The sequence below is a fragment of the Polyodon spathula genome, chromosome 24 (genome assembly GCF_017654505.1).
Source record: "Polyodon spathula isolate WHYD16114869_AA chromosome 24, ASM1765450v1, whole genome shotgun sequence".
Lineage (NCBI taxonomy): Eukaryota > Metazoa > Chordata > Actinopteri > Acipenseriformes > Polyodontidae > Polyodon > Polyodon spathula.
In genome coordinates this window covers 13,919,103-13,931,751 of record NC_054557.1, presented here as the reverse complement: position 1 = coordinate 13,931,751, position 12,649 = coordinate 13,919,103, and the positions used below count along the sequence as shown (strand labels likewise).

Genomic DNA, 12,649 nt, shown 5'->3' with positions numbered 1-12,649 from the left:
ATATGTAGTTGAATATATATTGGCCATTCATTTTAAAACAGCTCAAACCTCCTTTCTCTGGCTTGCATTACGCAAGGTAAAGTGGACGCTGTATGAAGCTATGTGACAGTGACAGTGACAGTGACAGACTGAATCCACCACATTGTCTGGTCCAGCAGATTCAGCATGCTCTGCATTTAGAATGAATCAAATATAGAGCAGAGTTCAATGGTTATCTCCTGATGCCATCAAGAAACAAAGGGCAGTGTAACAATGAAATCATTGAGTTGTTTTTATTTTATTAATACCACCCTTGAATAAGTTTTGTAAGAATATTTTGTTTCCATTATGTTAGACTTTTAACTCAACTATAGATATACTGAATACAAATACAATATTGCATGAGTTATTTTGCTCTGAGTGGTAAGATAAACATTAGGCAATGACCTTTTAAAGGACCCAGCTTTAAGTCTTGGCTTCTGTGCCTGTTACTTAATCTTCTAAAGACTGGAAATATTGACTTATATTGACTGTGCCCATGTCAGTAACTGCAGGAATCGTTCCCAGTCTCATCTCAAGTGGGCTTATCCAGTGCATTTTGCTGGGGTTAACAGTACATTACAGTACAGTACAAGTTTTTGGCACTATGTTTCTGAGACAAATACATGCTTTTCTGAAGCTCCTGGGCTCTCGTATAGAAAGCCTTGGTGGAAAGTGTTCTGGATAACCGGTTTAATATTTGGCTTTCAGAGCAGCGAGTTGTGAACCAAGGTTCTCCTGAAGGTAGTGTAGAAGATTCAGTTCGTAATGCTCTCCTGACTCGGGGACTCGGATGCTGTGCCTCTCCTGGGGGTAAACCTGCAACACAGTAAGCATCTCATTCAGTTCAATGTGGACCTGTCACTTCAGAGAAGGGGGCATTAAATATGATAAGAAGCTAATTTTGAAAAAAACTGTCCAGATCTCACATTCAGCTGTGCACTTCATAAGAACATAATGAAGAACCAAAGAAGAGGAGGTCACCAATGCTAATCCGGTTCCTAAAAAGCTAACTGTAGCCAACACTGCTTCCAGACAGCTCCTGAAGGACCCCACTGAAGCAGCAGCAACCCATTCCATTCCATGTCCTCTGTGCTATGTCTGAAATAATGACTGGGGTTGACATTGTTGTAGGTACAGCATTGTTACTATTTAACTACATGTGTATTTAAAAAGTATTAACACATTACAGGCATCTCCTGAAGCACATCATATTAATATTATATGTTAACCCACGGCACGGCTGTATATATACCACACCCTTCAACATGCAGCACAACACCAGATTTACTGCTGTGTTTTGTTTCTTCTTTCAGTTTTAGCCAAGGCTGCAATACAGGTTCTTCTTTTTTCTGGAATACTATTCCATTAAAAAATCAAATTCTCTTCAACGCTTGAGTCTCTGCAAATAAAAAGCTATGCATAATCTTCTTCACCTACCACACAGCACACTTGCTTTTGAAGATGATTAAATGAGACAATGTAATTATTCCTGCGTGTGTTGGCAGTGAGTGCATATATATATACAAACAAACATGGTATCATCATCTCTGGAGGCCTCAGTCCTGTTTAAAGAATTGAAAAGTAAATCAACACAAAATGCTGGTGTGAGCGCAGTGAACGTTTTCATCCAGGAACCCGTGCAGAAGCAGCAGTCGGTTGGGTCTGGAGATAAACAAAGCATTGTCTGTCACCGGTCATAAGCCCAGCGTTCGTGGCGTCTGCTGACAACACAACTCCTCATTAGATTCATCTGCCAGTGACCCAGCCAGAATCAATACCATGAGATTTTTAACATCCCTTTTGCTCTTTCTGTTTATGACAAAGGTGCAGTTTGTACAAGCTATACAACAGTGGTGTCAGCCCAGAGTATTACAAAACTGGAACATTTTACTTGAAAAAATGTAGCCCCGCAGATATGAAACATTTCAATAAAACCAATTAACAGTTATCATCTAGGAAAGAGTGTTTGTATGAGCACTGACTCCATCCAAACAAACATAACTAAACAATACAAACATAAAATAATGTGTACTGTATTTTTATCCAGCTAGGCAGTAGTACTATTACAGAATGAAACGGGTTGTGTGTCAGATATCCTATATGGAGCTAGAGATACTGGAAGGTGTCAATAAAGACAATGTAAAAAAGAGATGACATGAATTTGGGAGGATTTGTGCTGGGCACCAAGCAGGTAAGTGAATGGATGCAGTGAACAAGGTGTGCTGGAAGGAGCTGTGCTTGAAAGGACTTACTCTGATGGAAAGCGATCGGCCTGCATGGCCACTGACCCCAGATCATAGTCCCGCTCGTTCACATCGGGGCTTCCCATGTAGCGCTCGGTGTATCCAGTGTCATAAAACTGCCACAGGTTGACCGGAGCCCCAGCTATTGCTACCTGGAAACAACAATTCATTGGCTGAGCGTATCTTTGCACTCTGCGGTAATCATTAGTTATTACAGACCATTCACTGCAAAACACAACAGCTGCTTCTAAGGGGCTGATGCAAAACAATATTCCACATGTGAGGAAATCATATACTGTAACGCATATCAGAGTACGATCCCACTTTCCTAAAAGAAAACTGCTGTATTTCAGTGTTGAAAATGAACACCTCCTACTGAAATGACAAGGAAGCTTGAAAACTACAACAATGGAGCCAGAGGCACTGTTGTCATAAGGTTACAGCTGCATAAATACAGTTATTTTCAGAGCAAAGGTGTCTTATATAATGTGTAAATTGACTAACTTCAGGCTTAATTTTATATATATATATATATATATATATATATATATTATATATATATATATATATATATATATATATATATATATATATATATATAGTTGGGGAACCTGCACCTACCTTAAAGATTTCAGGTTTTTGCACCAGTCCCATGAGAGAAAGGTAACCTCCATAAGACCAGCCATGAATGCCCACACAGTCCATATCGAGGAAACGGTACTTCGATGCCAGATACTGTAGACCTTCGACCTGGTCCTCAATTTCCACTTGAGCCTGAAGAACAAGTAAAAATAAATACATCTGTATCCATCAAGATAAAAGCCACCCCCAGCAGGACTTCTCCATTTCTCAAGAGGACAAACACATTTTTTTCAAATGATCTGAACCACTGCCTTTAGGCCTATAAGGCAGCATTACATTCTCTCGTGTCACGGATACAGCTCGCGTTACAATTCTCTTCAGCAGCAATGTTTGCTGGTGGCTGAAATGCAGACGAGTCAATTCCCTGGCTTCAGGAGCGTACCACATGATTTATGGGGCTGTCACGCAGCCCTCTGTTCGCATCGCCCACTTTTAACAGTTCTCAGTTGCAGACAGCACTCCCCAGTGAGCTTTCAGAGAAATGTACCCACTGACAACTGCATCTGATTCGTAACCAAAACTATCTCACTGGCATCTTGATAGCTTGAAAACAATGTTTGATACATTTCCTATTGGAGAGACAGGAAGCTCTAATAAACATCTTCCAACATCCTGACATATCTCAAACAGCTGGGCTTGCATGTATGAGCAAGGGTTTTACATGCTTACTGTTATCATTGAAGAATGCCGCTTATTCTAAGGAAATAAACAGACTTCATTTGAAATAAGAAAATTGACCTTTTATCTCCTAAGCCATTTAAGTATGAATATGAAATGTGCAAAGTGACAAAAGTGCTTACAGCTTTTAAAATGGTGCAATGCCAGCATAACTGTTCAAAATGCCACTGGTTAGTGTGCTTGGGATCACTTTATAGTCCTGGATGTGACGAGCGGATCTGGGCATATTATTTTTTGCCATAAGCAAAATCTGACAGTAGATGTATTCCATTACACAAAGAAGAGAGTACTGTTCTCACCATTTTGTTTTTGAAAGCGCTTTCAAAGGCCAGTCCTCGATGGCAGGAGCCCCGGTTATCAATCACAACGACCACATAGCCCAGAGAAGCCAGAGTGTTGAGGCGCATGTACTTCACCCCTTTGAACTGGTTATTCACCTACTGAACCTGCACAGAGACAGCAACATTAACAACATGCCAAAGCAACCCTTCTACAGCACGGCAAAGTACAGCAACGCACAGTGAAAGCACAGGCAAGTGTGGGAACTCTGGTAAAGCATGGCAAAAACTCTGGGTAACCACGAAAGAAACCTGGATCTTACAAGCATAGGAAAAGCATGGTGCATTACTGTGCAAATATACCATGGTAAAATTTACTAATGCATACTGCAATCTAGACTACTTAAACATGTTCTTCATAAAAGCTCAATTAAAAGATTGTGAAATTACCGGTTGAGCCTTATTGCACAAGCTTCCAGTGTAGCTCTGCAAGCATGTTTAGAGTGGCACCTTGTGTTAAAAATGCAGAACAAACACCGCGCTTAAATATTAAAAGCACATCTGAGCTTGTTCCGAAAGCAGTTCACAAGAAGGTTTCTATTAAGCCTAACAACTCTATACACCAGCGGTTCTGCAATAGAGAAGGCAGAGCTCATAACCGCACAGCAGGTATGAAAAGGTGAAACATTATGAAATCTGAGTCAGGGTCTTGACAGCACTCATACCTGATGAATCTATGGAGCCCAGCATTCAGAAGATGGATTTGCACTGTTCACTAATCCCGGTCATGTATACATTACAAATGTGGGGCTTATAATTATTCTAAAATGTCCCAGAAGACATCTGCGGGCATGCCAGTTGCCTAAAGAAAGTCAAAGACAAATATGTGGAAGCACGACCTCTTTGCCCCTGGCAAATGTTAACCTTTGCGCAATGAAGAGGAAAGAAATGTACAAATAACAGGGCTGAGTGAGAAATGTGCCTTGAAAACATGAGTGAATGCATCTGATATAAGGGAGCCGTAAATCATACAGCACAATCCTGGAGAACATAGCCAGCTCCAGCTGAGGGTTTATTCCAGAAAATATCAATATTCAGAAACATGTTGTTCGTTTGTTTTGTAGCAAAGACAAACATATATGGCAGATTACACTTAAAACAAAAGCGAAAAAAAAACAAAGAAAGCCAGACATCAGTAACCACCAACAAAAACTAACCGTCCCCAGGGGTATGATGAAATAAAATGCATAAGTATGTGAAAAAGATCTGCATCATAAAAGCAGTGGGACTGTTATGTTTTAACAGACAGCACATGTAATGTAACTGCATTTATATAACCACAGCTGTGTGCCAACTGCAAAGACACTATATAGCCTGAAGATAAAGCACTGTGGCAGTAAAATAATTCACTTTCACTGGCCAACACCATCACTGAACCTTTACTGAGAGAATTACAGAAAACAGCAGTGTGCCGGCTGCAAAGACACTATGTCACAGTATGTGGTCTATACCACTGATATGGTTAAAATAATGTGGCAGAGACATGGGTGGATGCTTAGTGGACAACACCGGTAATGGAACATAACTAAGAACATCACAGAATACCGGGATGCTTGGGGAGGATAAGACATACAGAAGACACACGGCTCTTTTTATGCATAGCCTACCTGGGGGCCCCGTATACAAAAACAACTGTGGGATATTTCTTCCCCTGCTGCAGATTGTGGGGTCTGTACAGCATCCCATACAGAGTGTGTCCAGACTGGCTCTCAAAGGAAAAGACTTCAGGTGGGATGTAATCAGGAGGGCACCCTGCAAGGCAGAACAATCCGTTAATCCGACGGGGAGGTGGATCCGACGGGGAGCCTCCTAGTCTATAGAGACGAGCAGTGAGCCAGCACTCCCTGCCTTACCTGCTGACTCCACCATGGAGGCCCAGAAGCCTCTCTGGTCCAGGCTGGAGTCCCCCTCGGGAAGGGGCAGTCTGAACAGATGCATGCAGCGAGGGTTCTCCTGGTTACTATACTTACTGACGAACATGTCTAAGAGCTGGAAAAAGCAGAAACAAATGCTGTATTACATCACAATAAGAAATAAAAGATTAGGAACAGCTAGCACTATAAAAGCAGTTGCGTGCTCTTTATGAAGGCAGTCAGCAATTCAAAAGTGAATACAATCTTTCCTATTCCCTGTCGTTAAATTGATGTTACTGAACTGTGTATGTTTCAAACTGGCAGCTATAGGTGTGCTACCAGGTGATATTGAACTAGCAGTGGAAGATTCCCTCTCTCCCTGGTCTTCTCCCTGCTCCAGTTTGGGCTCTAACTCACCTGGCTGAAAAAGCAGCTGTGGGAATAGCCCCTCTCAGTGCAGTGCTCAGGTTCAGCAGGGTCCTCACAGCTCACACTGTACAGATGGTGCTCTAAAGGAGTGTCCTTTGTGCCTTGAAAATACACTACGTTTGTAGCTTCATTGACCGAAATCTGTAAAAAAGAAAAAAAAAATACTTGTCTTCTAAATTGACGCAAGAAGACAACGGAAACTATTTATATAAATAAAGCATATTGAAATAAAACATAGGAAAAACCTGCTAACAATCTAGAGGGAGAGGGAAGTATTGTCCACATTGCAGAGCGGTTTCCTGGCTAGCAGACTTCCTCAGTTTCAAGGACCCTGCTGCCAGGTACTGAGCACTCTTTCTAGGCTGCTGCTTGCAGTAACTGGAACTCTACACACTTGATTTAAAAGTTTCCCTGATCATCAAGCAATACATACATTAGATCCGTGTCTTCCCAGAACTTCCCAGTTTCCGCTGGTCAGTGCTAACTCCTCCTTAATGGGACATTTGAAATCATCTAGAAATAAGAAACACATCATGACAGAAGGTGTGTAAAAACACAGAAAAGTACATTGGATTGTGTTACCGGTGAGTGTCCTAATCAAGTAGTTTGTACACTTGAAGTGTTGGGTACCACTGATAAGTATATTTCTAATCGTCGCACACTGTTATATAATCTAGAAAGAGAACACAACCCAGGCAGTGCATAATCGAAATTCAGCAGTATTAATGCTTGCAATTGTCAAAACCAAGTGGTTTAAAAAATGCAATCATTGATGCAGAGAAACCCCCTAAGGACAGCGGTAATAATGTGCCATTTATCATCACACAAAGACAAGTGTCACCTTCTGCAACTAATGATTTACTATAAATGAAAGAACAACAAGAAATAGCAGGTACACTGTCCTGTCATGAAATGAGAAATTAGGCGTTTCAGTGCTGGTGCTAGACTGGTTACTGGCACTCTCATTCATACAGAAGGCAAATTTGCATGACAGTCTAATCTGAATACATTGCAAGGACTCAGAGCCAATAATACATTATATCAGAGGTCCCAAAGGGTGAAACCAAACTAGCAATGAATATTGTTGGTGCTTTATTTTTGGCTGTACATAATTTATATATTCTGTTAAAAATACTTACGGAGAAGGCATGCCCTCACTGGAACGCTTGTACGTGCTCTCCTGTAAATGCGTTGTGATTTTATAAAGGTGACGAAATCCAGTCTTGCACTCAGAAGCAAAGATAAACTTGATTTCATGCTTGTCCATCTGAGGGAAAATGTGTAAAACATCGTGAACCTGTGAATGAGAAAAAAACCAGAAACATCAGTCTGAGGCTGTCATCTGTCAAACCCGTCACGCCGTGACCCTCACAGTCTTATAAATATACCGGCAGAGATCTCCATTCAAAAAGAAAATGTTGTTTTGAGAAAATATTCCTTGGCCGTACAAAAGACTAAAGTAGCATTTTGACAACACCATGAGAACTCTGCACAACAAACAGGTATCAGCAAACACAGGGAACCTTTAAGAGCAAGACAATGATATTCTGAGACCAATTCTTTTTTTCGTAGTCGGGTTTCAACTGCAATTAGGGACTGTGTTCAAAACACATCATTCAGGATTTAAATGCACCTAATGCTCTTGTATTTTAAAACAGTAGCAATAGCACTTTATATAGCCCCTTGCATATTTCATTGTAAATAATTATGGAACGCTGGGGACATGGATTGTATTGCCACTGCTTAGCTGTTCCCTCTCCATCACCTAGTAAACTATTCCACACATGTAGTATTCTCCAATCAAACAATCACCTACACTGATCCAAATGTCTCTTGTTTCCTCATAGATAATAAAGGGGGCTACGCTGTCAGGCACTGCTTCCACCAGCCTCTGTTTCTCTATAGCGTCGTCCACGACTGGAATAAACAGTGCTGGAGGGATCAGAACGATCTGGAGTCTGGTTTGAAAGCGGTTTAAGAGGATGGCCCAGGCACTGCAAACACAAAGGGGGTTAAGGTTAGAGAGTGAAGAACAGAAGCTACTTGTTCCTCACACTGCACAACATGACCTAATCTTAAATCACACATCTGATCCAATCTGTTGATCTATAATGCGTATCTATAGGTCTGTAGATACATTTAACACTTGAAGTGTTGTGAGACTGGAGTTTATTTTAATGACCTAAACAGCAGTGTGTCTTCATACCTTAATGCTTTCCTATAAGCCCTGGGGACACCAACAGGGTTAACAGTGCTGTTAAAGACCCTTAAAACTGTCTCCAAAGTTTCCACAGCTTTTACGGTTTAATGTATTTGTCATGCTCACTATCTCCCCTCTCGAGTCCACCCTGCTCGGACGATGTACTCTGTCTCTAGGAATAGGACCTCAAAGGGCTGGACCAGCTCCTTATCCACTGCGCTCACAATCTGAAGACACAAGAAACAGGCACACGAAAGTCATACAACACACAGGAACACCGGCGAACACATCTACAGTAAACACAGTGTAAATGAACTGAAGGCATTACTGATTAACAAAGCCTTACTAATTAAATCAGCCGAACAGCCAAACATACCACTCCCGCAGCACCCACTGTTAATTCAGACATCTTCAAAGTGATTTTTGGATTGGCAATACCTAGACGGGAATAAACAATACAACGGATCAGTCCTGAGATGGGAAATAAAGAGGAACATACAGAAATCTTTTGACTTGAGAACAACAAAGTGTGATGTGATTTCAAAAGCACATCAGTGGTATCTTGGTAGGCTTTAAATGTAAAAGTTTAATGAAGTTTATTAAAACTAGTAATATATATTAAGAGAATGAACCCATATAAACCTCTCTCAATACCTGTCCTCGGGTACCTGAATGACTCAGTCTTTCTGGTCTCCAGCATTGGTGAAGTCACATGGATCACTTCCACTTTGGATTCATCATTCTCCTCGTAAAATATCCAAAGAACCTTGTTCCCATCAACCGCTGGATAACAATGAGAAACAGTACAAGGTCATTAGGAAATGATGCAATACAAACAGCAATCCAAGCCTGAACAGTATTGTTAGTGATGAGGACACGTACTTGTTTCAGCTGTAGGGCACCACCAGTACCCTGTGTATCGATCAAACTCCTCCTGCAGCACAAACGTAGCAATGCCAGCACATTTGGGGTTGTCTTCAATATTCGCTAGATCTGAGTACAACAGTGCGCATTACAAATGACTGTATTCACAAATCATGCAGACATCTGGCACCTTGTTTAGAGTACTTGTTTCCTTGACGTAGATACCTTTATGCAAATGTCAACCTTCTTTCTTCACCTGTTTCAAGGTTTGCAATCCAGATATCGTTTCGATGGATAAATGAATACCAGTTTGGATCAACAGGGCACAGTTTGGGGTCCATTCTAATGTGAGGACATGACGTCTTTACTGTGATGGGCTTCAGAGGGTGTTTCTGCCAAATAAAACGTCAGTGATCACAATCAGCACACTGGGCTTATTTACAACACAGCAGTAACTGCTGGTAATACAACATGTGAAACAAGACCAACAGTGCCATCTACAGGCAATAACTTCAATACTCTGTCCTATGTACTGAAATAAAGAAACAACACAGACTGTCACTATATCTAACAGAATGGTATTATAACAGTGTTAAAAATAAATATGTCGAGATCTTATTTTGGCTCTCTTTCCTATGGTCAAGGTGCTCCATAGTGGAAGGGTGCTATCTCGGATTGATAAAGAATAATGTTACTATGATCCTCACGGTAAAGCCGTGCGGCCCCCCGTCTTTAAAAGTGTACAAGTTGAGGACTGACTGAAAGAGAAAGGTGCCGCTGTCTCTGTGCAGTTCATACGACACGATTCCCACAGGGCCGATCCTCTTCCTCTCTCTCAGCAGCTCTTCCTCACTCCACAGTCCCGACTGGTCTGGGGTTAAGAGGCAAAGCCAGTGGAGTGAGGAAGAGACATTGTGAAAACATGCAGCACAATACAGCAATAACACCTGACAGCACTCCTGCACTTCACATATTAAGGATGAAGTCCCTTCTGTCACGGATTGTGCAGTAACAATGTACTCTTGTTGAAATGTCTCATAGTCTCATAGTTTAGATAGATAATCATTGTAAAACATTGTGGTGAATACCTCTTGCTTCCCAGCTCCTTTGTGATGCCTACAGTGTGAATAACGTTTGACTGGGGGAGCAATACATAGCCAGGCGCAGTGAGAAGTTAAACAGTGGCACCACTTTGATTTTAAATTAAAGCACCTGAAAGCGTTCCAGAAGAGGTTTCCATGACAACAACAAGAGATTATCCCTGTTGATCTTCTTCGGAATTTCTGAATAAAACAGTGCGTTCTCTCTGCTCTCATTTGACATAGCTACAAAATAGAAATAAACAAATAAAACACAGACACAGTACATTATATTTGTATAGGTATTATTAATCTATTTTATTTTACTGGGATAAAAAAAGCTGCTAAAGAAGTCAGGTTACTTGTTTTCCAATATTTCTGACGTAGAATTTGCTTTAACATTGGAGCAAATACAATGAATTGTGCTTGATTGGTGAGAGTCAGTTACAAGGCATATGCAAAGTACTTTATGGTGTTACTATCGACTTGCATCTTTGTTTTATTTTCTAGCCAGTTCACTGGATTGTTAACTAAAACTGAAAGAATAAACCAGGAAAAAGGATCAACAAAATTGTTAAGTAAATGTACAAAAAGATCATTACCACGTGCATTAAGCTGTAGCACTGACTCGTTTTTATCTCTTTCTCACCTAAATAGTACATCCGATGGGAGTGGGGCCCTTCGGGATCGTTTTTCTTTACGAACTGGAAGTTGTAGGGAGCCTTGGCCATCATGTGGCCGTGGTACTTCCTGCTGTCTCCCAGGAGCTTCTTCAGCCACCTGCAGGAGTGTCTCTCCACGTAGAATGGCTCCATCTCCACAGCCCCCTCCGAATGCATGCTGGAGCCCACAAAGCCTGCTGCCTCAAACACTTCGATCCCCTGCTCAGCCTCCACCACTGCGGCCATGCCTTCCACTTCAGACAGGACGAGAGAGACACAGCACATTGAGAAGAGACTTCATCACACACCATTTACTAACCATCTCCGATCATCTTTAGTCTGTATTTACAGACTCTTCTATATCCCTTTCGGTCACTCATTTTAATTGAATTTTTGGAAATTTTAAAACAGTTTGTGTGAGCTCTATGAAGTTCAAGAAATTGCCCTGCCATAACTTTGTAAAAAAAATATATGCATTATAAAATACATAGATAGGAAAGTTAACATGGTATAATTGTGCACACAGAGACTGAAGGGGCTATAAGTACCACCCTGGTGAATATCCATGCGCAGTACTCAACAGAACTATGGTATATAGTCCCCAATGTTAAATTACCTCTGTTTCATTTTTTAATCGTTCTTTGATCAGTCATTTTATGTAGTCTTTGCTGCATAATCGCACTTATAAAATAATACGATCATCTGTGACACACCAACCCTAGTCAAAAAAGTCACACCCAAATACTGAATCAGCAAGTCTTTCTGGTGAAACCCTGGCAGGAAATGCTAAAGAACAAACCCAATTCAACCCCATTTTTTTGTGAAATATCTCATGGAGGGTACCTACAGAAACGTTTTATTGCAACACAGGTTAGCATCCCTGCTTGTCAAAGTGGCACAGGATCTTTATTTATTGGTTTATACCTCGTGACTTGGGATAACACCTCACTAGGACCAAGGGCTCGAGTTTGAGGACTGAACCGCAGATCTACAGCACAGCGCCCTTAGCACAGTGAATGCACACACACACACACACACAAATAAATATGCATCTTTATTAATTGTGAATAGGGATGGTGGTGTGTACTCTAGTGACCCGAGTCCCGCAGCCAGTAAATAGGTCACAACCTGCGGCAAACAGTGTAAAACAGAAGCGTTGTTAACCCTGATTTAGCGATACACAAATTGTTTTTGATTTAGCTTTGACGTGGTATCTTAGCACAGCAATCAAATCTCATCAAAACTACACTAACCTGCATTACGCTCACTGTTAAGCTTGCAAGCACATTATTAAACATACACAATAACCCCTTCTTACAAATTAAAATATAAAATCCACGAATTATTTACTGAGTCACGGTGTCCATTTTCACTTTGGTCAAAATGGTCTTACGCAATTAAATACAAATCAGGAACGAGATTTAAGATTGCAAGTGAAATGCGTGCTCAATAATGTACTGTTAATTTTAAAATATTAATATGCTGTGGATTGCTAACATTGTTACGCGTCGGGGTTGCGGGGGGCAACGGAAATACGACAGAGAAAGCGTAATTCTGCTTAGCATTTTCAATTAATAATTAATTTACTAAGCTAAGAAGTGGGTTCCTTATGAACGCACTGCTGACGCTTCGCCTTGCCC

The 12,649-nt window shown here is 41.0% G+C and overlaps 1 protein-coding gene across 1 annotated transcript; it reads right to left on the bottom strand.

Annotated features, from left to right (window-relative positions):
- Positions 1-843: 843 nt before the first annotated feature.
- LOC121298536 (dipeptidyl peptidase 8-like) lies at positions 844-11,255 on the bottom strand. The gene is made up of 17 exons (XM_041225662.1): positions 10,997-11,255; positions 10,481-10,593; positions 9,976-10,134; positions 9,501-9,660; positions 9,287-9,406; positions 9,059-9,187; positions 8,781-8,842; positions 8,531-8,631; positions 8,021-8,198; positions 7,344-7,501; positions 7,046-7,065; positions 6,638-6,717; positions 6,193-6,345; positions 5,776-5,911; positions 5,533-5,674; positions 2,274-2,420; positions 844-1,683 (listed from the first exon to the last, which is right to left on the bottom strand). Exons 1-17 carry the CDS (start codon positions 11,253-11,255, stop codon positions 1,608-1,610), a joined length of 2,193 nt encoding a protein of 730 aa, XP_041081596.1. The 3' UTR covers positions 844-1,607.
- Between the last annotated feature and the right edge of the window lie 1,394 nt (positions 11,256-12,649).